Source organism: Eumetopias jubatus, unplaced genomic scaffold (assembly GCF_037043125.1).
Source record: "Eumetopias jubatus isolate StellerSeaLion01/CBP00866 unplaced genomic scaffold, mEumJub1_p1.0 scaffold_8, whole genome shotgun sequence".
Classification (NCBI taxonomy): Eukaryota; Metazoa; Chordata; class Mammalia; order Carnivora; family Otariidae; genus Eumetopias; species Eumetopias jubatus.
This window is the reverse complement of record NW_028274814.1, coordinates 15,744,096-15,768,902: the sequence shown is the minus strand read 5'-3', so window position 1 is coordinate 15,768,902 and position 24,807 is coordinate 15,744,096. Positions and strand designations below refer to the sequence as shown.

The following is a 24,807-nucleotide window of genomic DNA, read 5'->3' as shown; positions in this document are numbered from 1 at the left end:
TAAAAGAACAGAAAATAATCTTCAGAGCTTTGCTTAGCCTCCCATAGCAATGCAGATATGTATGTGTTTGACTCTCAAGGCCACGCGTGCAAAAACGCCATTTATACTTTTTCTAAACACAGTTCATCGTGTCTGTTGTAAACTTTGCATCCTGTGGGTTTCTCACCTGGCTGGCCATTTCCGATGCTTTCTTGGCTCTCTGGATATCAAGAGTGTCTGGACCCACCAGCATGCCCTTCCCTTTTATTTCAGTCTCCAGATCTCTCTTATAGTCTTTCTGGAGAAAATAAAACATGCAATGAGGGCTCCACAAGAATGTGAAAAACTGTTGACAACTGTGATGGCATTTTCACATCAGGATTGTGGTTTTGGACTCTTACTTCTCTTATTTCTATAAAACTAGGAAGAGTTTTAAAACTTGTGGGAGGAACATGGCTCAAAGTGACTTAGTCACAAGTCATCAGAAGGCTTCTATCTACTAACCTGAATTAAGAAAGAAAACACAGTTAGCCAAGGGGGAAGTTTTTCTATTTCAGTACAATAAAATTGATCAGTTATTGGTTAACATATAACTCATTTGATGAATATCAGTAAAATGTCATTGTAAAACTGTCACTTTTTGCTCTGTAGTGAATGATTGTTGCTGGTTGCTTCCTTGGAATGCAACCACTCTTGCCCCCACCCCCAATAGCCCCTGATTTGCCACTGGGCAACTCACAGCTCCCCCATGCTAGACCATTCCGCTCGGGTGAGACTGGCCCAAGTCCACGGGTCCTGTTGGGTTTACATAACCCATTATACCCCATCCCTGGTCCTTCTGGTTTTCTCCAGGGATGAGTAGGATTCTTTTTCCACACAAGATATCAAGAAGCTTTCCCTCTCCTTCTAGACATGGATGGAGAAGGAAGGAGCTCCAGGAGCTGCTATGAGCCTCTTTGCAAATAGAAGAAAGCCTGCCTGAGAACTGAAGAGAGAAACTGAAACTCAAATCGCATTGTCTGAGCCCCAGAGCAAGCCGAGCCTAGGGCTTCCTCTACTGTTCGGTTCTAAGAACAATAAATTATCTGCTTGTTTTGAGCAGCCTGAAATGAATTATGTGTTACTTACAAAACAGTCATAATTACCCACACACAACATGTCTCTGAGACTCATCACATTTTAAAATTGATCATAAAAAATTGAGCAGGCTGTACACTTAAGTTGTATACTTTCCAGTGTGTATGTATTCTTCAATGAAAAATTTTATTACAAGATTAAAAAAACTATTGACTGTATCTAATTACATTTCTTCTAAAACAGTTATTTCCTCTTGTGTTGACATACTTTAGATGTGACATAATCTAGATTTGTAGATTCCCTGCAATGGCGTATATGTTGGCCTGCTTATTTGTGATATCCTAAATTTTAAAAGGTATAAACAAAGATCTCAGTCTCTGAGAAATATTATATTTTTTCCTATCTTCTACTCATAACTCTGTTTATTTTCACTGACTTAGAGTCTCAGTTTCACTTTCCTGAATACAGTTTAAGTAATAGCATTTAACTTTCAAAATCACAATACTCCATTATTACTATGTGTGTATAAAAAAAAAAAAAAATCTCTAGTAAGCCTCTTTAAGGCCCCCAAACAAAGCACATCATTTGAAGGACAATGTATGTAGAAAGTGAGACACTGATCATAGACAGCCACCAAGGTTCCTGGGTAGAAGTATGTCATTTAATTTTGCAATATGAATGTTGAAATCTAAAAGCGTCCTCAAGCACATAAATAGACTAGGTAGGACACTAGTTACGTCATTTACATACTAATGCATAATAAAACACCCTAAAACTTTGAAGGTTTAAAACAACATGATGGCACCTAGACTCCAAGAAGGCAAGCCCCAATACACAAGGGTTTTAGAGGCTCTGCGGGAGTTGTGTTTGCTAATGTCCTATTGGCTAAAGAAAGTCACATGGTTAATTCCCTAGGTTCTGGAGGGTTTAACTATTGGGAGCGATTCATGCAACAGTATATACCACATTAATTTCTTTGAAAAGTTAAGCCTTGAACTATAGCAAAGTCCCAAAGATTGGTTGAAATGGATGTGTGAGCCTATCAATTGGGCAAAATGGAACATGGCTAGGATTACATACAAATGAGAACTTTGGATTGCAAAGGTAATAGCCTGGCCATAATTGTAATGTACATATAACCAGAGGGCAGCGGACTCCCCTAGGCCTTTCCTTCCCCTAGCTTCTCAGGAACTAGTATACAGTCCTAAGGTACAGAAATTGAAAGCAGCATATCGTTGAATAAAACAAAACCATACCATTACAAGGAAAGACATGACATTCCAACGTTTCATGAAAGGAATATGTCTTAGAAGCCTGTTCTTAGGAAAAAGTGTGAAATGCAAATTTATATTCTTTCCACATTGTTCTCCCCAGGGAAAGGATGCCTTCTTTTGGCTTCACCCCTCAGGATGATTTCGAAGGCTCTCCTCCAGCCTCGAATCCCTCACTCCCAACCCCCTTACTCCAAGCCAGTAACTTGAACTAACACTGCCCCCTCCTCATAATAAGAAATATTTTAGGGGGGCGGAGCAAGATGGCGGAGGAGGAGGAGACCTAGATTTCGTCTGGTCTCAGGAATTCAGCTGAATAGGGATCAAACCATTCTGAACACCTACAAACTCAACAGGAGATCAAAGAGGAGAGTAGCAACAACACTCTGAACAGAGAAGCGACCACTTACTGGAAGGTAGGACGTGCGGAGAAGTGAATCCGAGGCGATATTTGGGAGGATAGATGGCGGGGGAGGGGGCCTCTGTCGGCCGCTTCTGGCGAGTGCTAGAGCCGCGGAGCACAAAATCGGACCTTTTAGAAGCCGGCTCCGCTGAGGGACGTCGCTCCAGTGGCTAAGCGGGGGTGGAACCCTCGCGGGACAGTGGGGTCTCAGGACCCTTGGGGTCACAGAAAGACCGGGGGTGCCTGAGTGCGGCAGAGCTCCCAGGTATCGGAGCGGGGAAGCCGGCTGCAGAGACGGAGCCGAGGCGCGGGCTCTCAGCTCGGGGTGGCCATAAACTGTGATCCGCGGCCCAGTCGGGCCACTGCTCCTCCAGCAGGGACCCAACAGGCGGCAGATCCGGGGAGACTCCCCTTCCTCCCCCGGGGAGGAGCGGCGCGGGAACGCACCGCAGGGATCTGCTGGGTTTGGAGACTCCACACGGGGTCGGGTGCCAGAGATAGAAACGCTCGGTCACAGGCCGGGTGAGCACGGAGTGCGGCCGGAGACCGGGGACAAGGGAGTGACTGCTTTTCTCTGGGGGCGCACTGAGGAGCGGGGCCCCGAGTTCTCAGCTCCCCCGGGCGGAGATTGGGAGGCCACCATTTTTGCCCTGGTCCTCCAAGGCTGTACGGAGAGCTTGCAGGGAACAAAAGCTCCTGAGATCAAACCCGAGCAACTTGCTTAGCCCGGACCAACAAGGGCGGGGCAATTCCGCCTCCGGCAAAGACATTTGGAAACCACGGCAACAGGCCCCTCCCCCAGAGGATCAGCACGAACAGCCAGCAAGCCAAGACCAAGTTTACCGATCAAGGAGAACGGGAGAACTCCAGCGCTAGGGGAATACTGCACATAGAATTCATGGCTTTTTTTTTACCATGATTCATTAGTTCATCAAAGTTAATTTTTGTTAACTGTTTTTTTTTCTTTTTCTTTTTCCCTTTTTCAACCATCTTATCAATCTCTTTTTTTAAAAAAAAAAAACATTTTTTATTTTTCATTTTTAGAGTCATATTTTATCCCTTCATAGTAGTTACCCTTATTTTTGGCATATATATATAAGTCGTTCTCTCTTTAAAATTTTGAGATACAGTTTCTTCTAACAGATAAAAATATACCCTAAATCACTAGTGTATGGTTCTGTTCTAGTCTCCTGCCTGATCACATTCTCTCCCTTTTTTCTTTTTTTTTTTTTAAATCTTCTTTCTTTTTTCAAACAACTTCTTATCTTATCAAGTCCTTTTATAAAATCTTTTATAATTTTCATCTTTACAGTCATCTTCTATCCCTTCATTGTATCAACCCTTATTTTGTACATATATGTCTTTCTTCCTTTAAAATTTTAGGAGGCACTTTTTTCTAACAGACCAAAATACGCCCAAAATCTAGTGTGTGGCACTGATCTATGCACTAGCCTGATAATATTTGATCACATTCTGCTGTTTTTTGTATTGTTCTGTTTTTGTTTTTATCTTTTTTCTTTTTTTTTTTCTCTTTCTTTTTTCTTTCTTTCCCTTTCTTTTCCCCTGGTTTCAGGTCTTTTCTGATTTGTATACAGTATATTTGCTGGGGACATTGTAAACCTGTTAGCATTTTGTTCTCTCATTCATCTATTCTCCTCTGGACAAAATGACAAGACAAAAAAAATCACCTCAGCAAAAAGAACAAGAGGTAGTACCGTCAGCCAGGGACCTACTCAATACGGACATTAGTACGATGTCGGACCTAGAGTTCAGAATCATGACTTTAAAGATACTAGCTGGGCTTGAAAAAAGCGTGGAAGTTATTAGAGAAACCCTTTCTGGAGAAATAAAAGAACTAAAATCTAACCAAGTCGAAATCAAAAAGGCTATTGATGAGGTGCAATCAAAAATGGGGGCACTAAATGCTAGGATAAATGAGGCAGAAGAGAGAATCAGTGATATAGAAGACCAAATGATGGAAAGTAAAGAGGCTGAGAAAAAGAGGGAGAAACAACTACAGGATCACGAGGGCAGAATTCGAGAGATAAGTGATTCGATAAGACGAAACAACATTAGAATAATTGGGATCCCAGAAGAAGAAGAAAGAGAGAGAGGGGCAGAAGGTATATTGGAGCAAATAATAGCAGAGAACTTCCCTAATGTGAGGAAGGAAACAGGCATCAAAATCCAGGAGGCACAGAGAACCCCTCTCAAAATCAATAAAAATAGGTCAACACCCCGACATCTAATAGTAAAACTTACGAGTCTCAGAGACAAAGAGAAAATCCTGAAAGCAGCTCGGGAGAAGAGATATGTAACCTACAATGGTAAAAATATTAGATTGGCAAAGACCTATCCACAGAGACCTGGCAGGCCAGAAAGGACTGGCAAGATATCTTCAGAGCACTAAACGAGAAAAATATGCAGCCAAGAATACTATATCCAGCTAGGCTGTCATTGAAAATAGAAGGAGGGATAAAAAGCCTCCAGAACAAACAAAAACTAAAGGAATTTGCAAACACGAAACCAGCCCTCCAAGAAAAATTGAAAGGGGTCCTCTAAGCAAAGAGAGAGCCTAAAAGCAGCAAAGATCAGAAAGGAACACAGACAACATACAGTAACAGTCACCTTACAGGCAATACAATGGCACTAAATTCATACCTTTCAATAGTTACCCTGAATGTAAATGGGCTCAATGCCCCAATCAAAAGACACAGGCTATCAGATTGGATTAAAAAACAAGACCCATCCATATGCTGTCTGCAAGAGACTCATTTTAGACCCAAAGACACCCCCAGATTGAAAGTGAGGGGGTGGAAAACCATTTACCATGCTAATGGACACCAAAAGAAAGCTGGGGTGGCAATCCTTATATCAGACAAACTAGATTTTAAAACAAAGACTGTAATAAGAGATGAGGAAGGACACTATATCCTACTTAAAGGGTCTATCCAACAAGAAGATCTAACAATTGTAAATATCTATGCCCCGAACATGGGAGCAGCCAATTATATAAGGCAATTAATAACAAAAGCAAAGAAACACATTGACAACAATATGATAATAGTGGGGGACTTTAACACCCCCCTTACTGAAATGGACAGATCATCTAAGCAAAAGATCAACAAGGAAATAAAGACTTTAAATGACACACTGGACCAAATGGACTTCACAGACATATTCAGAACATTCCATCCCAAAGCAACGGAATACACATTCTTCTCTAGTGCCCATGGAACATTCTCCAGAATTGATCACATCCTAGGTCACAAGTCAGGTCTCAACCGGTACCAAAAGACTGGGATCATTCCCTGCATATTTTCAGACCACAATGCTTTGAAACTAGAACTCAATCACAAGAGGAAAGTCGGAAAGAACTCAAATACATGGAGGCTAAAGAGCATCCTACTAAAGAATGAATGGGTCAACCAGGAAATTAAAGAAGAATTAAAAAAATTCATGGAAACCAATGAAAATGAAAACACAACTGTCCAAAATCTTTGGGATACAGCAAAGGCCGTCCTGAGAGGAAAGTATATAGCAACACAAGCCTTTCTCAAGAAACAAGAAAGGTCTCAAATACACAATCTAACCCTACACCTAAAGGAGCTGGAGAAAGAACAGCAACTAAAGCCTAAACCCAGCAGGAGAAGAGAAATAATAAAGATCAGAGCAGAAATCAATGAAATAGAAACCAAAAGAACAGTAGAACAGATCAACGAAACTAGGAGCTGGTTCTTTGAAAGAATTAACAAGACTGATAAACCCCTGGCCAGACTGATCAAAAAGAAAAGAGAAATGACCCAAATCAACAAAATCATGAATGAAAGAGGAGAGATCACAAGCAACACCAAAGAAATACAAACAATTATAAGAACATATTATGAGCAACTCTATGCCAGCAAATTAGATAACCTGGAAGAAATGGGTGCATTCCTAGAGATGTATCAACTACCAAAACTGAACCAGGAAGAAATAGAAAACCTGAACAGACCTATAACCACTAAGGAAATTGAAGCAGTCATCAAAAATCTCCAAAGAAACAAAAGCCCAGGGCCAGATGGCTTCCCAGGGGAATTCTATCAGACATTTAAAGAATTAATACCTATTCTCCTGAAACTGTTCCAAAAAATAGAAATGGAAGGAAAACTTCCAAATTCATTTTATGAGGCCACCATTACCTTGATCCCAAAACCAGACAAAGACCCCATCAAAAAGGAGAATTACAGACCAATATCCTTGATGAACATGGATGCAAAAATTCTCACCAAAATACTAGCCAATAGGATCCAACAGGACATTAACAGGATTATTCACCACAACCAAGTGGGATTTATCCCTGGGCTGCAAGGCTGGTTCAACATCCGCAAATCAATCAATATGATACAATACATTAACAAAAGAACGAACAAGAATCATAGGATCCTCTCAATAGATGCAGAAAAAGCATTTGACAAAGTACAGCATCCTTTCTTGATCAAAACTCTTCAGAGTATAGGGATAGAGGGTACATACCTCAATATCATAAAAGCCATCTACGAAAAACCTACAGTGAATATCATTCTCAATGGGGAAAAGCTGAGAGCTTTTCCCCTAAGGTCAGGAACGCGGCAGGGATGTCCACTCTCACCACTGCTATTCAACATAGTATTAGAAGTCCTAGCCACAGCAATCAGACAACAAAAAGAAATCAAAGGCATCCAAATCGGCAAAGAGGACGTCAAACTCTCACTCTTTGCAGATGATATGATACTATATGTGGAAAACCCAAAAGACTCCACCCCAAAACTGCTAGAACTCATACAGGAATTCAGTAAAGTAGCAGGCTATAAAATCAATGCACAGAAATCAGTGGCATTCCTATACACCAACAACAAGACAGAAGAGAGACAAATCAAGGAGTCGATCCCATTCACAATTGCACCCAAAACCATTAGATACCTAGGAATAAATTTAACCAAAGAGGCAAAGGATCTGTACTCAGAAAACTATAAAATACTCAGGAAAGAAATTGAAGAAGACACAAAGAAATGGAAAAACGTTCCATGCTCATGGATTGGAAGAACCAACATTGTGAAGATGTCAATGCTACCTAGAGCAATCTACACATTCAATGCAATCCCCATCAAAATACCATCCACTTTTTTCAAAGAAATGGAACAAATAATCCTAAAATTTGTATGGAACCAGAAGAGACCCCGAATACCCAGAGGAATATTGAAAAAGAAAAGCAAAGCTGGCGGCATCACAATTCCGGACTTCCAGCTCTATTACAAAGCTGTCATCATCAAGACAGTATGGTACTGGCACAAAAACAGACACATCGATCAATGGAACAGAATCGAGAGCCCAGAAATGGACCCTCAACTCTATGGTCAACTTATCTTTGACAAAGCAGGAAAGAATGTCCAGTGGAAAAAAGACAGTCTCTTCAACAAATGGTGTTGGGAAAATTGGACAGCTACATGCAGAAGAATGAAACTGGACCATTTCCTTACACCACACACAAAAATAGACTCCAAATGGTTGAAAGACCTAAACGTGAGACAGGAGTCCATCCAAATCCTAAAGGAGAACACAGGTAGCAACCTCTTCGACCTCAGCCGCAGCAACTTCTTCCTAGAAACATCACCAAAGGCACAGGAAGCCAGGGCAAAAATGAACTATTGGGATTTCATCAAGATAAAAAGCTTTTGCACAGCAAAAGAAACAGTCCTCAAAACCAAAAGACAACTGACAGAATGGGAGAAGATATTTGCAAATGACATATCCGATAAAGGGCTAGTATCCAAAATCTATAAAGAACTTATCAAACTCAACACCCAAAGAACAAATAATCCAATCAAGAAATGGGCAGAAGACATGAACAGACATTTTTCCAAAGAAGACATCCAAATGGCCAACAGGCACATGAAAAAGTGCTCAACATCGCTCGGCATCAGGGAAATCCAAATCAAAACCTCAATGAGATACCACCTCACACCTGTCAGAATGGCTAAAATTAACAAGTCAGGGAACGACAGATGTTGGCGGGGATGTGGAGAAAGGGGAACCCTCCTACACTGTTGGTGGGAATGCAAGCTGGTGCAACCCCTCTGGAAAACAGTATGGAGGTTCCTCAAACAGTTGAAATTAGAGCTACCATTCAATCCAGCAATTGCACTACTGGGTATTTACCCCAAAGATACAAATGTAGGGACCCGAAGGGGTACGTGCACTCCAATGTTTATAGCAGCAATGTCCACAATAGCCAAACTGTGGAAAGAGCCAAGATGTCCATCGACAGATGAATGGATAAAGAAGAAGTGGTATATATACACAACGGAATATTATGCAGCCATCAAAAGGAATGAGATCTTGCCATTTGCAACGATGTGGATGGAACTGGAGGGTGTTATGCTGAGTGAAATAAGTCAATCAGAGAAAGACATGTATCATATGACCTCACTGATATGAGGCATTCTTAATCTCAGGAAACAAACTGAGGGTTGCTGGAGTGGTCGGGGGTGGGAGGGATGGGGTGGCTGGGTGATGGACATTGGGGAGGGTATGTGCTACGGTGAGTGCTGTGAATTGTGTAAGACTGTTGAATCACAGATCTGTACTTCTGAAACAAATAATGCAACATATTTTAAGAAAAAAGAAAAAGAAGAAGATAGCAGGAGAGGAAGAATGAAGGGGAGTAAGTCAGAGGGGGAGACGAAGCAGGAGAGATGATGGACTCTGAAAAACAAACTGAGGTTTCTGGAGGGGAGGAGGGTGGGGGGGATGGGTTAGCCTGGTGCTGGGTATTAAAGAGGGCATGTTCTGCGTGGAGCACTGGGTGTTATGAACAAACAATGAATCATGGAACAGTACACCAAAACAAATTATGTAATATATGGTGATTAACATAACAATAAAAAATTTTTTAAAAAAAGAAATATTTTAGAGAATTATAAGTGTAATTTGATAGTTTCCGGGTGTTACTTGGAATCCCAAGGAGGCCACCATTAACTCTAAGAAATGAATAACCAGAAAGAACAACTGTGCAAAGACCAGGGGAAGGACTCTCCGGAAGACAACAAAGCTGTGTAGAGACTGGAAGTCTGTGAGGTTGGAGCATACTCATAATGAGCGAGGGAAGAGGGGAAGAAGATGAGAATGGCAGGAGGGGGGCTCTAAATGCAGGAGCAAGGAGTGGGGCATTTATACTGGACATAACTGGAAACCACTGGAGAGTTCTAAGTAGTGAGAGTAACATAATTTAACCTAATTCTTCAATGATGGTTCTGGCTTTTGGGTAAAGAACAGATATGAAGAGGACAAAAATGGAAGCAGAATTCTGGTTAAAAGCCATTGCAGGGATCCGGGTGACAGACATGGTAGCTTGGACTAGAGTGGAGAGAAGTAAATGGATTTAGAAACCATTTTGGGGGCAGAGACAATAACAGTTGCTGACAAGAGGAATCCAAGTGACTTCTGAGATCTTGCTGCTACCATTTGCTGAGAAGGGAGTGGAAAAGGAAAGCAGATCTGGGGGAAAATTAAGCATTCTGGTTTTATTGTATAATATTGAGATCCTGTTACTGCATTTTACATGTCATTTACATGTGGTAAAGCCTATGAGACATCAAAAGGTAAGTGGTTGCAAATTCACGTCCATGTTATGAAACACTTATTTTTCTATAAGAATGAGGTAGAACTATATATAAAGTAACATGGACTAGGGTCCATAATATTAAGTGAGAAAACCAAACACAGAACAAAATACAGGGTATTTAAGGATTTTTTAAGTCTATGTGTACATATGTGTTATGTTTATCTACGTGCACATAAGAATAGATCCAGAAGACTCTACAAATTTGCAACAATGGCTGTATTTCAGGAGAATGGAAGGAGGGTTCAAATGAAAGGCGGTTTTCAAGGGCCTGTTCAGCACGGACGCTCCCCAACTCTGCCATTTCTACATAAAACCCCTGTTGGTCAAGACTCCTATGCCATCTCCAGATCCTTTGTCCAAACCAATTATGACCCTTCCATTCCCCTGGCCAGTCCCTAACCCTGGGGATGCAAGCAGATCCCAACACGGCAACAACTCCCCAGACAGTTAATCAGCTTCTTCTCGCCCTCCAGATTTCCTGGGGGGAGTCAGCCTGAGCCAGTTCTTCCTAACAGCAAAGGTCACATTACAGCTCTTACCACATCCCCACTGAAACACCCCCCAATCAGCCTTGAGGTAAATGGGCAGCACTCCTTAACCTGCACCCCAACATTCTCTTCACAAATGTTTCTCACAAAATCACCTCTTCCCAAATACTCTCTACTCCAGTGACACTCTTATATTCTCGAAAATACTGGAGGAGTTCAAGAGGCATGGAACTGGTTCTGGGGTATTTCCTTCAAAAAAATACACATATGGTTTGACTCTTACAATGTTGTTATTTGCTATCTGTCATTATCATAACATCGAAGCCAAAACTTCTAAATTAATATCCTGTCATTACATGCATTACATGAAGAGGAAAATATCAGATGAATGAACATGGTCATTCAGGATATAGAACACTTCAATCCAAAATGTTAACCCGGCAGGAATTTCCGGCATGGTGAGGAGATCAATGGGGTATTTTGAGAACGTGCAACCAAATCATACAGAAATGGTTATCACTGGCATGTTAGATTCTCAATATGTGATTTTCAAGGTCTGTTCAGAAAGTTGGAAACACAGATTTACAGAACAGCATATGGCCTATCCTTAAAGAAAAGGTAGTATGAAAACATCTATTGTAGACCAGATGAATGTGAAATTTGTTGTATTACAAATAAGGTAAGAAAGGGTGTGTGTGTGTTTGTGTGTGTGTGTGTGTGTGTGTGTGTGTGTGTGTGTTCTATTAAAATGCATTCCCCCTAGTTTTCTTTGATATATTCAAAGGAAATGAGTAAAGCAGAAACTATACATTTTCAAACAAACATGCTGATTTGGAATGGTCTCCATTCCAAACTTTTAAACTAGTCACAAAGCTTTGGGGAACTCCATGTACTAATCAGGTTGTTAATATGATTTGTGAAGTTTCAAAATACAGGTTTTAAGGCGTCTGCACCATTCATTCAACTAACCTGACTAGCTATCTCTGAAGCTTTTTTAGCATGTTGTATTTCAAGGGTGTCAGTGCCAACTTGCATTCCCTTCCCTTTAATTTTTGACTCCAGGTCTTTCTTGTATTCTTTCTGTAAAAAAAAAAAGGCAACATTTTATAATATTCAGACACTCTGGGGACAAACCTGTATCTGTAATCAATGATACCAAAAAATCGCTGAACATATTAAAAAAAAAACACATTTTACTTTGTACTATGAAATGTTCACCTAGAACTAAATTTTCTGGACTGCTTAGAACTGTATCACTATTCTCACTGAAGAAGGGTACATGAAGCTCCAAAGCTTTTTACTATACATGCTGAGAATCTTCACTGACAACTGTTTTGGGGGCTGGAGGATAGGGAGGCAGTTTTCAATGAGTTGATGCTGTAGAAAGAAGGCCGACTTGGAGGCCAGAGCACTCAATTGCTGTGTGACACTGGGAATGTTTAACATTTCCAGTTTACTCATCTGCAAAATGAGAGCAAGAATTCCTCCATGCAGGAGCCCTCTGAGGATCAATGAGACAGCATATAACATAGTGCTCAGCACATAGTAGGTGTTCAATAACTGATAGCTTGTTTTGGGCTTTTACTCCTATACTCATAGGCTAAGGCTGATTTACTGTTGCCCCTGCCACAATCGTGCCATTCTGCTGTGTCTGGAAGGACTCTGCCACTGAGAGTCTAAAATGATTTTCCCTAGTATTACCGATCAACGATTACAAGGTCAACCTCTGAATGTGGACTGCACATGTCACCATAACAGAAGAATCTGTACAGAATTACTAACTTAGGAATATGTGATGACAATATTAGCCAAAGACATCATAGTGGCTTTTAATGCTTTAATTTATTTTAAAAATATGGATATAGCCAAAGATGATTGTAAATTTTTTTTAAACACATAACAATTTTGAATCTTTTTTAAAGATTTTTTATTTATTTATATGAGATAGAGAGAGAGAGAGAGCATGAGCAGGGGTCAGGCAGAGGGAGAAGCAGGCTTCCCACTGAGCAGGGAGGCCGATATGAGGCTTGATCCCAGGACCCTGGGATCGTGACCTGAACTGAAGGCAGATGCTTAACTGACTGAGCCATCCAGGCGCCCCTTGAATTTTTTATACTTAGAATGCAATTAAATTACCAAAGAAGTTAACTAAACAAATGAGTGACCATGAGAACCATACCAGATCATCAGCACATTACACTCCTCTGGCCCCAGACACAATCATCAGGGTGGGAGTGGACACAGGATAGAAGCTGATCCAGTGAGATTCAATCCTAGAACCTTAACTGTAACTATAAGAAACAGATGCTCACTTCCCATTGGGATTACTGGCACAGATAGGAATTATCCTACTGTTAGGAGGCGCCATCACTTGGAGATAGCCTCCCAAGGTTGAAGCAATAGAGAAGATAACAGAGCTGAGTGAAGAAGGAAGAGAGACTTCATTTGAATTCCAACCTGAAGGAAACTTGACTTTGGACTTCTCTATTCATAAGCCAAAATATTCCCTTTGTTCCTTCACCCAGTTTGAGTTGGTTTCCTATCATCTATCATTTGACTAATAGGGTCACCGTCATCACCATCACCTCAGTTTATGAACCTATGGGGACACAACTTTACATTTCTCATTGCTTAGTTCAGCTAGACTCTCCTCAAAGCACAGAGCCATTATCTGATACCAAAGGAATGACATAACACACAGATGAAAGGACTGAGAGCACCTCAGAGGCATTTCATTCCTTTCCACAAGTGCCATGTAAAGTGAGCAACAATCACTCTCGCTTCATAAAGAACTTTATGTGGGCTCACTGAGCAGCCAAGGCAAGGGCTGGGGGCTCTGCTGGGTGGGGTACAGGAGAGCATGTGAACCTCACTGCAGTAACTGACAGAGCTTGACAACACACGTTCCCAATCCTCTGCCTTTCACTTCCTTAAAAAATCAACTTGAATCTCCTACAATTATTCTGGTTTATTATATACATTTTTCTCTACACAGGGAAATGGTCAATTTTTCTCATACCACATGGAAAGCAGATGGTGAACATCTTTTTTATTTTATTTTATTTTTCTTTAATTTCTTGACTGGGAAATGACTACTAGGACATAGCTACTTATCATCATCTTGCACATTAAAGTTATGGAATGTATATAAATCTTTGAGAAAGATTTACAGACAAGGAAGTCAGCTGAAAATTCATACATTCTTAGTTGCTAAAAATATATACTCACCTCACTAGCCATTTCGGATGCACGTTTTGCTCTTTGAACATCAAGAACGTCTGAGTTAAGTTCCATTCCTTTGCCTTTTATTTCATTTTCCAAATCTTTCTTATATTCCTTCTATTAGACAAGAACATTACAGTTCAAAATTTCCTGGGACACCCTTTAACTGATATACTATGTCACATGCTTTCTAGAGACCACAGAAAGGAGAAAATATTTCTAGAGAGGAATGAATCAGACTCCTGAGTATTAATGCTCCTAATTTTTTACAGAGACTCTATTTTCTCTTTTACTCATGTTTAGCGTGGTTTCCAATTTTATCAGGATTTTCCCTTTCATCCTGCCTTCCAGTATATTTTGGTACCATATTGGTGCCATATTTTAAAAAGATGTCTTCCTTTTAAGTGGTGAGGAAGATCTTAGGAATGGATGCTTCTTATTAATTATTTGAAGTATTTCTTTGAAAGCTGTCTATAAAATATGAATCACCAAAAGATCATAGTTGAAAAAGAATTGAAAATTACAAAACCAAAAGGATTGATGTAGCCAAAGTTTAAAAAAAATTCCACTTTATTCAGATTCATAAAACCAAGTAATTTCCTACAGATTGTTAATACATAGTTTGAATGTCATCTATTTTAATGTTATATTTTAAGTAGATCCAAATGTCTCTGTTAATACTTGAGGTTTTTGTTCTGCTAATGAATTTTTTTTTCTTACTAAATGCATTATGAAAACAATATATATCTTGATCCAATTCAACTGAGTTGCACTTATGACTAACTTGCCAGATAAAAGATGAGGCTTCCTTTAATAATAAGAAGTCATGTTCCAGTAAATTCTAGGGTTCATTTGATGTTATTTTCTCTTTGTCCATTATAATTAAATTAGCTACTGCTCTGCTTAACTAATAGCCTAACAAGAAATTGTAATGACCTGAATGTAATTTTGGAAAGAGCTCTGGAGTCAAATGACCTGGATGAAAGTTGGAATTCCTTCACTTATTTGGTCATGGGACCTTCAAAAGACTTTAAGTAACTGAGCCTTGATTTCCACACGCACAGGCAAAATGAAAATAAAAATACTTATTCTACCAATGTCAAAGGGGAATTGGGGGGATCAAATGAAATGAAAGTATAAAACAATACTTTGAACATTCTGAATGGCAATATAAATGTAAAAACCATAACAAAGTAAAAACTGCAAAGACAATTTAAAGCTAAATGCGTATACTTAGAAAAGTTATAATTTCATTAAGTCACTGAGAGTTCCTTTTTTAAAATTGGACCTTTCTATAATGAATTAAAAGATGTTTAATCATAGTCTTATGAGCCCTTTATTCAAAATTTAAAAAAAAAAACAACTAACTGCTATAAAACTATTTATAGAGCTTTTGAGGTACAAACACAAAATCAGAGTATTTTTCAAGTTTTTCCAGAAACTCTAGGTGATTTCTTCCTCCAACTTTAAATGGAAGTGTTAATGCACACTTTTCTGTTTTTAATGAAAATTAAAAACTCTGTTAATAAAGGTCAAAGTGAGAGAAAGAGGAATGGATTAACATCTCAAACAGTTAGTAGGGAATTTTGGAGTAAATATTTCCTGGGTCATTTCTTTAGTTTCTTTCACAATATTTAATAGTAAATCACAAGATCCTACCTCTTTCAGAAGGTTGGTGATGTACTTTACATGTAAAAATTCTGGAGTCTTGTCTAAATCCAGTGATGACCTTCCTTTAATCTCCTTCTCAAAATCCTCTCTGTAAACTTTCTGTTAAATAAGACCACATAATTTGAGATTTAGAAAATAATCGTCACTATTGGAAAAGTATTAGAACAAGAGTTCCCAGAACAAAACTGAGGCTTGCCTTATATAATTCTACCACCTCAGAGTCTTCACAGCCACAAGAAAATCACTCCAACTTTACCATAAATTTTAGAATTCTACCAAACAAAAGCAGAATCATCAAGTACCAACTGCCTCTGGGAAAGCACCCGGAGTGAGGCTGCTTAACATCTTACTAGTCTGTCATTGTTTGACCCCAGCCCGATTGGAGAGGAAAGCCCGTAAAGTTGGTTGAGAATCACTGGACTGGTTCATTCTAAAGGGAGTGGATCCATCCACCAGAAGAAAAACTGGCTGCATGGAAAGCCATTCAAAGCACAGTAGCCTAAATGTTGAGGTTCCCATCACCCCTTTCACTGTTAGGCTTTTGTGAATGTGGCAAAGACCATCTCTAAAATGTAATGGAGGCTGGAGCACATTTTCCTTTAATGATTTTGGCACTGAGACTATTTCTCTACCATCTGTGAATTAAGTTACACTGTGAGGAGTCTTACCTTCAATTCGATAAATTGTTCTCTAGGTAGGAGTTCACAGCAAGGAATGGAAAGGGGAGGCAGGGGTTGTGGAGGGTGGACATTCATACCCCCACCTCCCCTTTGACTTTCTTGGCCACCCTTTGGCTAAGATTCCCTCAATTCCAGCATTTGAACTATAGATTTGAAAACCAATGGCAACTCGCGCTTTAGGACTATAAAAAGAGTCTCTCTAAATAACAAAGATCTCCATCCATGTAGAATATTTCCCAGACACACAAAAGCCAATATTTTACCAACTAAGTATTTTATTCAAATTCCATCACAAAAACAATAAAAATAAATTCTGCATGAGACTGTTATTAATGCAAAATGAAAGGCCATTTCCAGGTTCATAATATACTTATTACAGAAATAGGTAATTGTTTAAAGAAATTCTCCCAAATCATGAGGGACGATAAGAGAGGCTTATTGTTGCCTCTCCTACATTTATGTCACATGCAACTATTTAACAAATGATCTGTGAAGAGCCACAAAAAAAATTTAATTTAATTTAATTTAATTTAATTTTAAAAAGGTCACAATAGATGTCCTGGAAACACTAAAATTTAACAAAGTGATTATTAAGAAGTTGCATTGAGAACATTCTGAGTTAAAGGAACTAGAGATATTCCCAAAGAACACTGAGAAATCACCCTCTTCTTTATGTGGAACTAACTGAAATTATATGGTTATAAGGCTGAATCTAAGGCATTTCCAAACCAAAAATGTCTTTTTAAAAAAGCAAAAATAAAAATTTGGGTATACTTATTTATTTCAGATAACTCACTTCAAGAAGCCCTTCTCCTATTAAAAACTTATTTTGCTGAAATAAGTCATTAAAGAAGTTTGATTATGACTGGAATTGGCCAATACATGATTGGGCGAAAAAGAAAACAAAAAAGCCTTTAGTATGCTTTTTATGAAACAGAAGAAAAAGAACTTTCTTTTCAAAGCCCAGATTTAGAGACTTCTTCTAGAAAACACACTGATTAAACCTATATCTGGCATTTGAAGAAAAGTGAGAGAAGCATAATTATAGGCTATCCCCGACATCATAAACACTTAGCTTTACCCAGAGAAGGTTCAAGAAGCTCATTGTCAAGCTTACCTCATAGGAATAAAAGCCATCTGTAAGCCAGACAGTTCTCTTTGTGTCCACTTCATTGGCCCTATATTTAAAGGCATCTTTCACATCAACCCTGGTCTAACAAAGAGTTTTAGATATTTTATGTTTCTAGCCTTTGGAGCATAAATTTGGTCCAAAGATATTTTCTATTGAAAGATTTCTCTCTCCTCAAACTCTGCTGAGCAGAAATATAACTGCTGAGCTTAAAAGTCTTATAGCCAGTGGCAATAATTAAAGGGAAAACATGTCTCAGCCTCTGCAAAGGATAATTTCCCCCTAGCGACAACAGCGGAAATCAGAATAGCAAAGATTGAAAGCCAATATTAACAAAAGGCCCACATAGCCCCCGATGTAAGTGAATTCCATAGCATGTAATAAATGTATTACTACAGCTGTTTGCACCTGATACCAAAACAGCCAATCAGAAGGAACTGATTTGGGGTGGTTTTTTTTTTTTTTTTCAGTTGTCAATATTTTATTTTCCTTTTGTACCATGTAGCCATAGCAATGGTAAAAGCAAAGGGCTAGTTATCAGACTTCCAAGATCGGCACAAGGAAACATGCCTACATAGAACAATAGCACTTTTTCAGTACAGAAGCTATCTTTAAAGTCCCTGTCATCTGTATAGTGAAATTTGCTCTTGGGGAATCTATCTCTTTTGAGGATCCACCCCCAATAGAAAAAAAAAATCAACTGAGCATTTCATACAAAGAAAAACAACTTGGTCTACTTTGCCCACTGAGTCTCTGAGAAGCAGATTATCTATATATTTTGGGTTTGTTTTTTTAAATCCATCGGTTTTTATGACTTTAAGTTAGGGGACGATTTGTTTTCTTCAATGAGTCCGTGTTTCTCAAAGTATGTTCGTGGGACCACCGACAACAGAAGCTCCTGGGATATTGTTAAATACAATTCCCAGGCTCCACTGCCAGACTCATGAAGGACCTCCTGAGGCAGCGGCATGGGGATGTGCATTCCCAACATGCTTCCCTGAGACTTATCCACAGAGAGTTTGAGTACTATAGCCATGGGGAGAAAGAAGGAGAGGGAAAAGGGGGTCTTCAGAAGAGAAAATACAGAGTGGATCAAGGAGAGGAAAACAGGGGAACGTTTCCCACCGTGAGTAAGACAAGAAGATGTAGCACAAACACCTAAATAATAATAGCCTGGGGCTGACAGGAAGAACACAGAAAGCCCACTCTGAAGGTGCTGGTCTTCTCCTTAAAGGACGAGGCATGACTATCAGTGAGAGCTGGGGGACCAGGAGGAGAGCAACGTGAGAACTAACAGGCCACAGGCTCTGGAGGCTCAACCCAGAGGCTGCCTTCCACTAACAGCGCAGTACTTTACATACTATCCTCGAAACACAGAAAAGGTGATATGGACTGAATGTCTGTGTAACCCCAAAATCTATATGTGGAAACCCCAGCCCACCCTCAATGTGATGGATGCATTTGGAGGTGGGGCCTTTGGAAAGAGATTAGGACAGATGAGGTCATGAGGGTGGAGCCCTCATAATGGGGTGAATGCCCTCAAACACTTCAGGAGAGAACACGCTTCCCCTCTCTACTCTCCACCATGTGAAGACACAGCAAGAAGGCACCCTGAAGACGTTCTCACCAGAACCGTGACCTGCTGGCACCCTGATCTCGGACTTCCAGCCTCCAGAACTGTAAGATATAAATTTCTGTTGTTTAAGGCACCCAGTCTGTGGTACTTGGTTAACAGCGGCCAAAACTGACTAAGACAAAGATAGTCCCGTAAAAGTTATCCCATTAAATGTAAGTTGCCGTCGGGCTTCTGAACTATGATGAAATTTACCTCTCTGCCAATTCAGTTAAAACAAACAGCTAATTTCATCAAAATATTCACCAATTTCTTGATCAAACTCCTCTCTATTGGCTTAAGAAGCTATGAGATATGAGAAATACAAGTAATTTTCTCCTTTCTTGCTTGAAGAAGAAATTAAACAACTTGGACAATTCAACAAGCCACGGTAATGCCTGAGTGCCCTTTCCCTGAGAAGATGAATTATTACACACAGCAGCATAGATAGCAACAAATAGCACATATGTTGTTTTCAAAATTCCTAGGAGAGTTTCATTGTCCAGAAGTTATCATTTCTCTCTGTTTGGGTGTTGTTATTGGAGAACAGAAAAGATGGTGCCCACCGAGCACACCTGGCCTGGAGCCATAATCGGTTGATACTGCTGTCTGCTATTTCTGTCCCTCTGAAGTAATAACTTGGTGTACCCACAGAATCTGGATGTTGGCTGCAGAATAAACCTTCTGTGTCTGGTGTCTGGCCCCAAAAAATGTAGGGAAAAAAAGAACAGAAGAAATCTCACTAGGACAGAGCAAAACCATTTGGGGAATATCTGGATGTGATTCAGCATCATTTTAAGTAGAACACGAAGTGCATATACACAAAAAAAATCTTAACTGCTCTCTTCTCTTGATATTTTAAAACTTCCATGTCACTGTTTGGAGAGGGTGGGGGGATCTGGGGGCAATCAACTAAATAAGCGAAGAGAGAAAAGAGAATCACTCATGACTCAACCAGGTCCTAAATCATTGGCATTTACTGGATATGTGATTTCAGACAAGACAATTAATTTCAGTGGATGCTTATCAATTTAGGGATATGCCCACCTAGCATCATTACCTTGAGGGGATTAAATGAGCTGACATATATAAAGCCTTTAGCAAACTGCTTAGCACAGAGTAAGTATTTAATAAATGTTAGCTCTATTGTCACTGAAAAATAAAAGGTAAATAAAGCAACCAGCCCTTCATTTTCTTTCTACTCATCATAGATTTACACAGACACAACCTGAAAGTGTCAATTTTATAATCATAGAATGTGAAAGGGCAGTTAAGAGCTCACCTGGCCTGATATTGTATTTGCCAAATGAGAAAAACTAAGGGCCACAGAATCTCAATGACCCAGACAAGATGCCGGATCTAGAATGGGGACTCCCTCGTGTTCCTGGGCAGTGTGCTTTCCTCTAGACCCACTCAACATTCTGAATTATTTTACTAGCTCCTTTCAAATGATAAAACATCAAAAATGCATCAAACAGTTGATAACAGGGGCACCTGGTTGGCTCAGTTGGGAGAGCATGTGACTCTTGATCTTGAGGTCGTGAGTTAGAGCCCCAAGTTGGGTGTAGATTACTTAAAAATAAATAAACTTAAAAAAAAAAAACAGTTCATCACAAATCAAAAGGACTCACCTCACTCTGCATCTTCTGAGCCTCCTTTGAAGCTTGATATGAGGGTGTCTCAACAAATTCAAGCATTGATTTTCCCTTATTTTTCTCATACTCTTCTTTGTATTTAACCTTCATTGAAAAAAGTATAAAAAGCACATAATGCTCATAAGCCCTTATGCAAATAGAGCAAAGTAAAATAAACATATCCAAAATTAATCATCCTAGTTTCTAACGTCATATTATTCTGGCCATTTGGGTTGGTCACTGGGTTCCCTGTGGTAAATAACATACAAAAAAGTAAACAGGTAATATATAAAAATATTTAAGGAATAAAAATAATTTATAACTACAAAATGTAGTTCTAGGACTTGGATGAAGTGTTTAAATACCTGGGATATATAGCTATATCTCATATTTGGGGTTAATATGTATACGTTCATGGTATACACATATATACATAGAGACAGAGGCAGAAAAAGATAAAGATCCCTGTGATGGCTTCGAATGTCGATTGGTAAATCATGAACAAGGAGGAAAACATAGGTGTGATTCTCTGTTTTTCTATCAAAGGGAAGACAGCGTTCTCTGGGACTGCTGACTTCTTCCATAGACATTGGGTGACACAGAGAGCTTTTATGTGATTACTTTCAGTTTCACCCTGCATTATCTAATAATATAATATCATGAATTATTTATTTCAATTACAACCGATCTCCATCTTATTTTAGTTTATAAAATGATATTTTCTATTTCTTAATAAGAGAAACTAGAATTATATGTAAGCTGTCAGAGTGATCAGCTTTTCTTAGCAATATACCTTTTAAAATTAAATTCACAGAAAAGTTTTGATCATGATTAATTTCATTCAGAAATATATTTTCATTAAAATTCTTATGTGTAAATAATTTTTTGAAATCGTTTCTTAAATTATATAATAATAGCAGTTTTAATGATGATTAAATCCAAAAGCAGTTTTTCAATACTTAGAACTTTGTGGTAGCAGGAAATGTAACAGGTTTTTAAATTCCTATTTGTAGGCCTATTTTTGTTTCAGAGAAGTATGATAGAGTGATCAATGAAAGTGTTTGAAAAAAAAAAGAAAGCGTTTGAAGTGTAGTAACATACTAGGATATGTAATAACGTATGCCAGGATAAGACTTTGTGGGAAAAATTAAATAAAAATAAGAACACAAAGAGAAAAAAAAGTACATTTCCAAACTTTAAGGGAGAGCCAATTTGTTTTTTTTAATGAAGGTGGGTATCAAATCATTAAGGAATTTATGTTCCACAGGATACATTTAACGGAGTGATGTAAAATTATATCTTAATAGATGCTGGAATGACATCTTTTGCAACTACTGAAACTCAGAATAAAAAAATGTACAGGTAACACCTCTAAAGTGTGCAGGGAAGATTTTTTTTAAATTTCTTTCAGGGAATACATAGAATTTTATAGTTGAAAGAAACATTAATTAATGTAAGGTAATTTTTAATAACACTTCTAACTGATCTGAGAAATTCTAATAAATTTCGCACCTGGAAAATTAATTTCGCACCTCATGATAACAAATGAGTGCACTATAAAAACTGAAATCCTCATGAGATTTGGTCATCGTTTAATTAATTGATATAAGTTTAAAATTGTGTGGAGTAACTTATTTTATGAAATGCTTTTACACTGAAACATGGTTCCAGCTTTCCCAACCCAGTCATATAGAGAGAGTGGAGTCTGAGATTTTCCAAAGCAATGTTCACTTTCTCAGGAGGTAAGTTCTATTCAGCAGCCGCACCTTCTCAGTGGAGGTGCATGGCAGTGAGTGGCTAAAGGGTCCAGACAAGGAAGGGTGCCCACCTGACTCTGGAGCGTGGCATTGCCTTTATGGTGCAGGTGTTCAGGAGCATCGGCGTCAAAATGATACATTCCTTTGTTTTCCTCAAAAAACTTTCTATACTCTCGCTAAAAGAGAGAACATGAACATAAATTCAGAATAAAAGAGCCCAATTAGAACACCCATTACTTAGGAATGCAAACTGAAAAATACAAGCCAACAACTGCAAAGCTATCGAGTCCCATGGCAGTGGGCTGCTCTCGTAGATTACAGACACTGAGGGAAACGGGCAATGCACCACAGACCAGCAGCTCTAGGTGGTCGATGTGAGACACCCTAGAGAAGCAGGGGACAATTAGCTGTCAAAACAATGTAAAAGACGCTGGGGAGTGGCAACAGAAAAGCCAGTGATGGGACTAAAGTGAACAAGCAAGGTGGGCAAAATAAAGGCGATTTGTCCAGTCTTATCCTAGAACAAAAGGCACCTCTGATAGCGCCTACAAGAAGAGAAGGAAAGAAAAGAAGAAAGAACAGAACAAAGGAAAGCTGGAGGCAGGAAAGGAAAGAAGTTGTGCGTGAGGGTTCAGCCTTGAGGAAGACTGATGGGTCATAAGGAAAATAAGAGAGTGAGAAATAATTCAACTAATTTTCCTAAAAAGAGAGGGCAGGAGGTACCTGAAAGAGAAATGGAAGAGTCTGGTTAGAGTTCGTTGAATTTTTAAGGCGAAGAAATTGGATTAAGACTATTATTTAGAGACATGGACAAAGTGATGAATTTGGAAGAGATGCCAAATCTGGCAACCGTGGGACACCAAATACAACAGGCCACGATGAAACAAAAATTGCTTTGTAATTTCTTTCATTGGAGACTGGACACTTTGTTATTTCACCCTTTTTGGAAAAGACTTCTAGAGATAAATGGTAACTCTCAAAGACTCAAGGCTTCAGAGACTTCAGCTAAAGCTTGTTGCTCATTCAGCAGTGAGGATTTCAGGGAAAATGGCAATGTTGTAGGATGTAAGGAGAAGTAAGCCGCATTTTGAAAGGGAGTGGGAAAGAGCTGGCCAGAACAGAGCTGACATCCGGATTGCTGCTCCAGGGATCTGAGAGTGAACCAAGAAGAAGCCCAGAGCCAGGGATGGGAAGGATGGATGCACACAAAAACGGCTGTTCCATAGGGACACAGCATCAGTCCCCAGAGGCATTTCTGGGCGATTAGTGCACTAAGACGTGTGTCAGCCAAAACTCTAGCCAGAATAAAGTGAAGGAGTAAAATGCCCCCAGGAAGCTCACGAAAATGTTCCCATAGTACATCTGTCAAGAAGAGAACAAGCTCTAAATTTTGGCTCCTATGCTAATTAGAAAAAACAAATAAATAAATAATCTCAAAGAATAACAGTATACTTAGAGACTTGAGAATTTACTTAAAAGTTAGTTTATAATATGCAAATAAAATAATCATGAATTGAACATAACACACTAGAATGTACTCCATACCAAGTTAAAATCCAGAACTAGTAAAGCCTAGGATATTATGTCTGCAATACTGGATATAGACTAAGGAAAGGTCAATAAATACTGTCCCCAATGATCTATTTTAGTGACGGAGAGTTTCAGAAACTCTCATTTAAAAAACAAAAAACAAAACGTGTTTGAAGAAAGATCTGCAAAAGAATTTTCAAGACCTGCTGCTCCTTATGTAATAGTCTCTGTTGCCTCCTAGTGGGAACGACACAGAGTAACATGCAATACATGTTTTTCATTTATGCAAAGTTATAAAAGAAATCGAAAGCTACTAGAGCTCTATTTTCCAGAGGGAAATGGTCCTTCAAAACTTTAATTAGTACAGCTGTTCAAACTCAAAAGGATTAATTTTACTCTACACACTATGTGTTAAAAAAAAAAATGGTGATTTATACCAAAGACATTTACAGGTCTTTAAAAAAACAGCCATTTATAACCAACTGACAACTAATTTTGGCAGAATGTCTGTCTATTAAGCACTTTCTTATTCAATCTTTTGCTAAAATTAAGCTGCCTTTTATAAATCAGCAAGATTCCAATTCTCCCCACATTAAAATTTAAAAGAGGGCAATTCTAATGTACAATAAATTTTAGCCAATGTATTCGCATACAACTTTAATAAACAGATATTCAGCGTAACATATTTTAGTCTTAAACTTTCTCTCCCATG

The 24,807-nt window shown here is 39.0% G+C and overlaps 1 protein-coding gene across 2 annotated transcripts in view; it reads right to left on the bottom strand.

Annotated features, from left to right (window-relative positions):
* NEBL (nebulette) overlaps window positions 1–24,807 on the bottom strand; it is a 345,724-nt gene that overhangs the window by 47,818 nt on the left and 273,099 nt on the right. Inside the window, exons 10-15 of one of the 2 annotated variants that reach the window (XM_028114188.2) lie at window positions 22,637–22,741; window positions 20,806–20,913; window positions 15,742–15,852; window positions 14,089–14,199; window positions 11,830–11,940; window positions 167–277 (exon numbers count right to left, since the gene is read on the bottom strand). The exons of the other annotated variant lie outside the window; for it this stretch is intronic. Of the exons in view, the coding sequence (XP_027969989.1) occupies window positions 167–277; window positions 11,830–11,940; window positions 14,089–14,199; window positions 15,742–15,852; window positions 20,806–20,913; window positions 22,637–22,741 (657 nt within the window). The remainder of the gene's footprint in view (window positions 1–166; window positions 278–11,829; window positions 11,941–14,088; window positions 14,200–15,741; window positions 15,853–20,805; window positions 20,914–22,636; window positions 22,742–24,807) is intronic. 2 annotated transcript variants of the gene reach the window in all.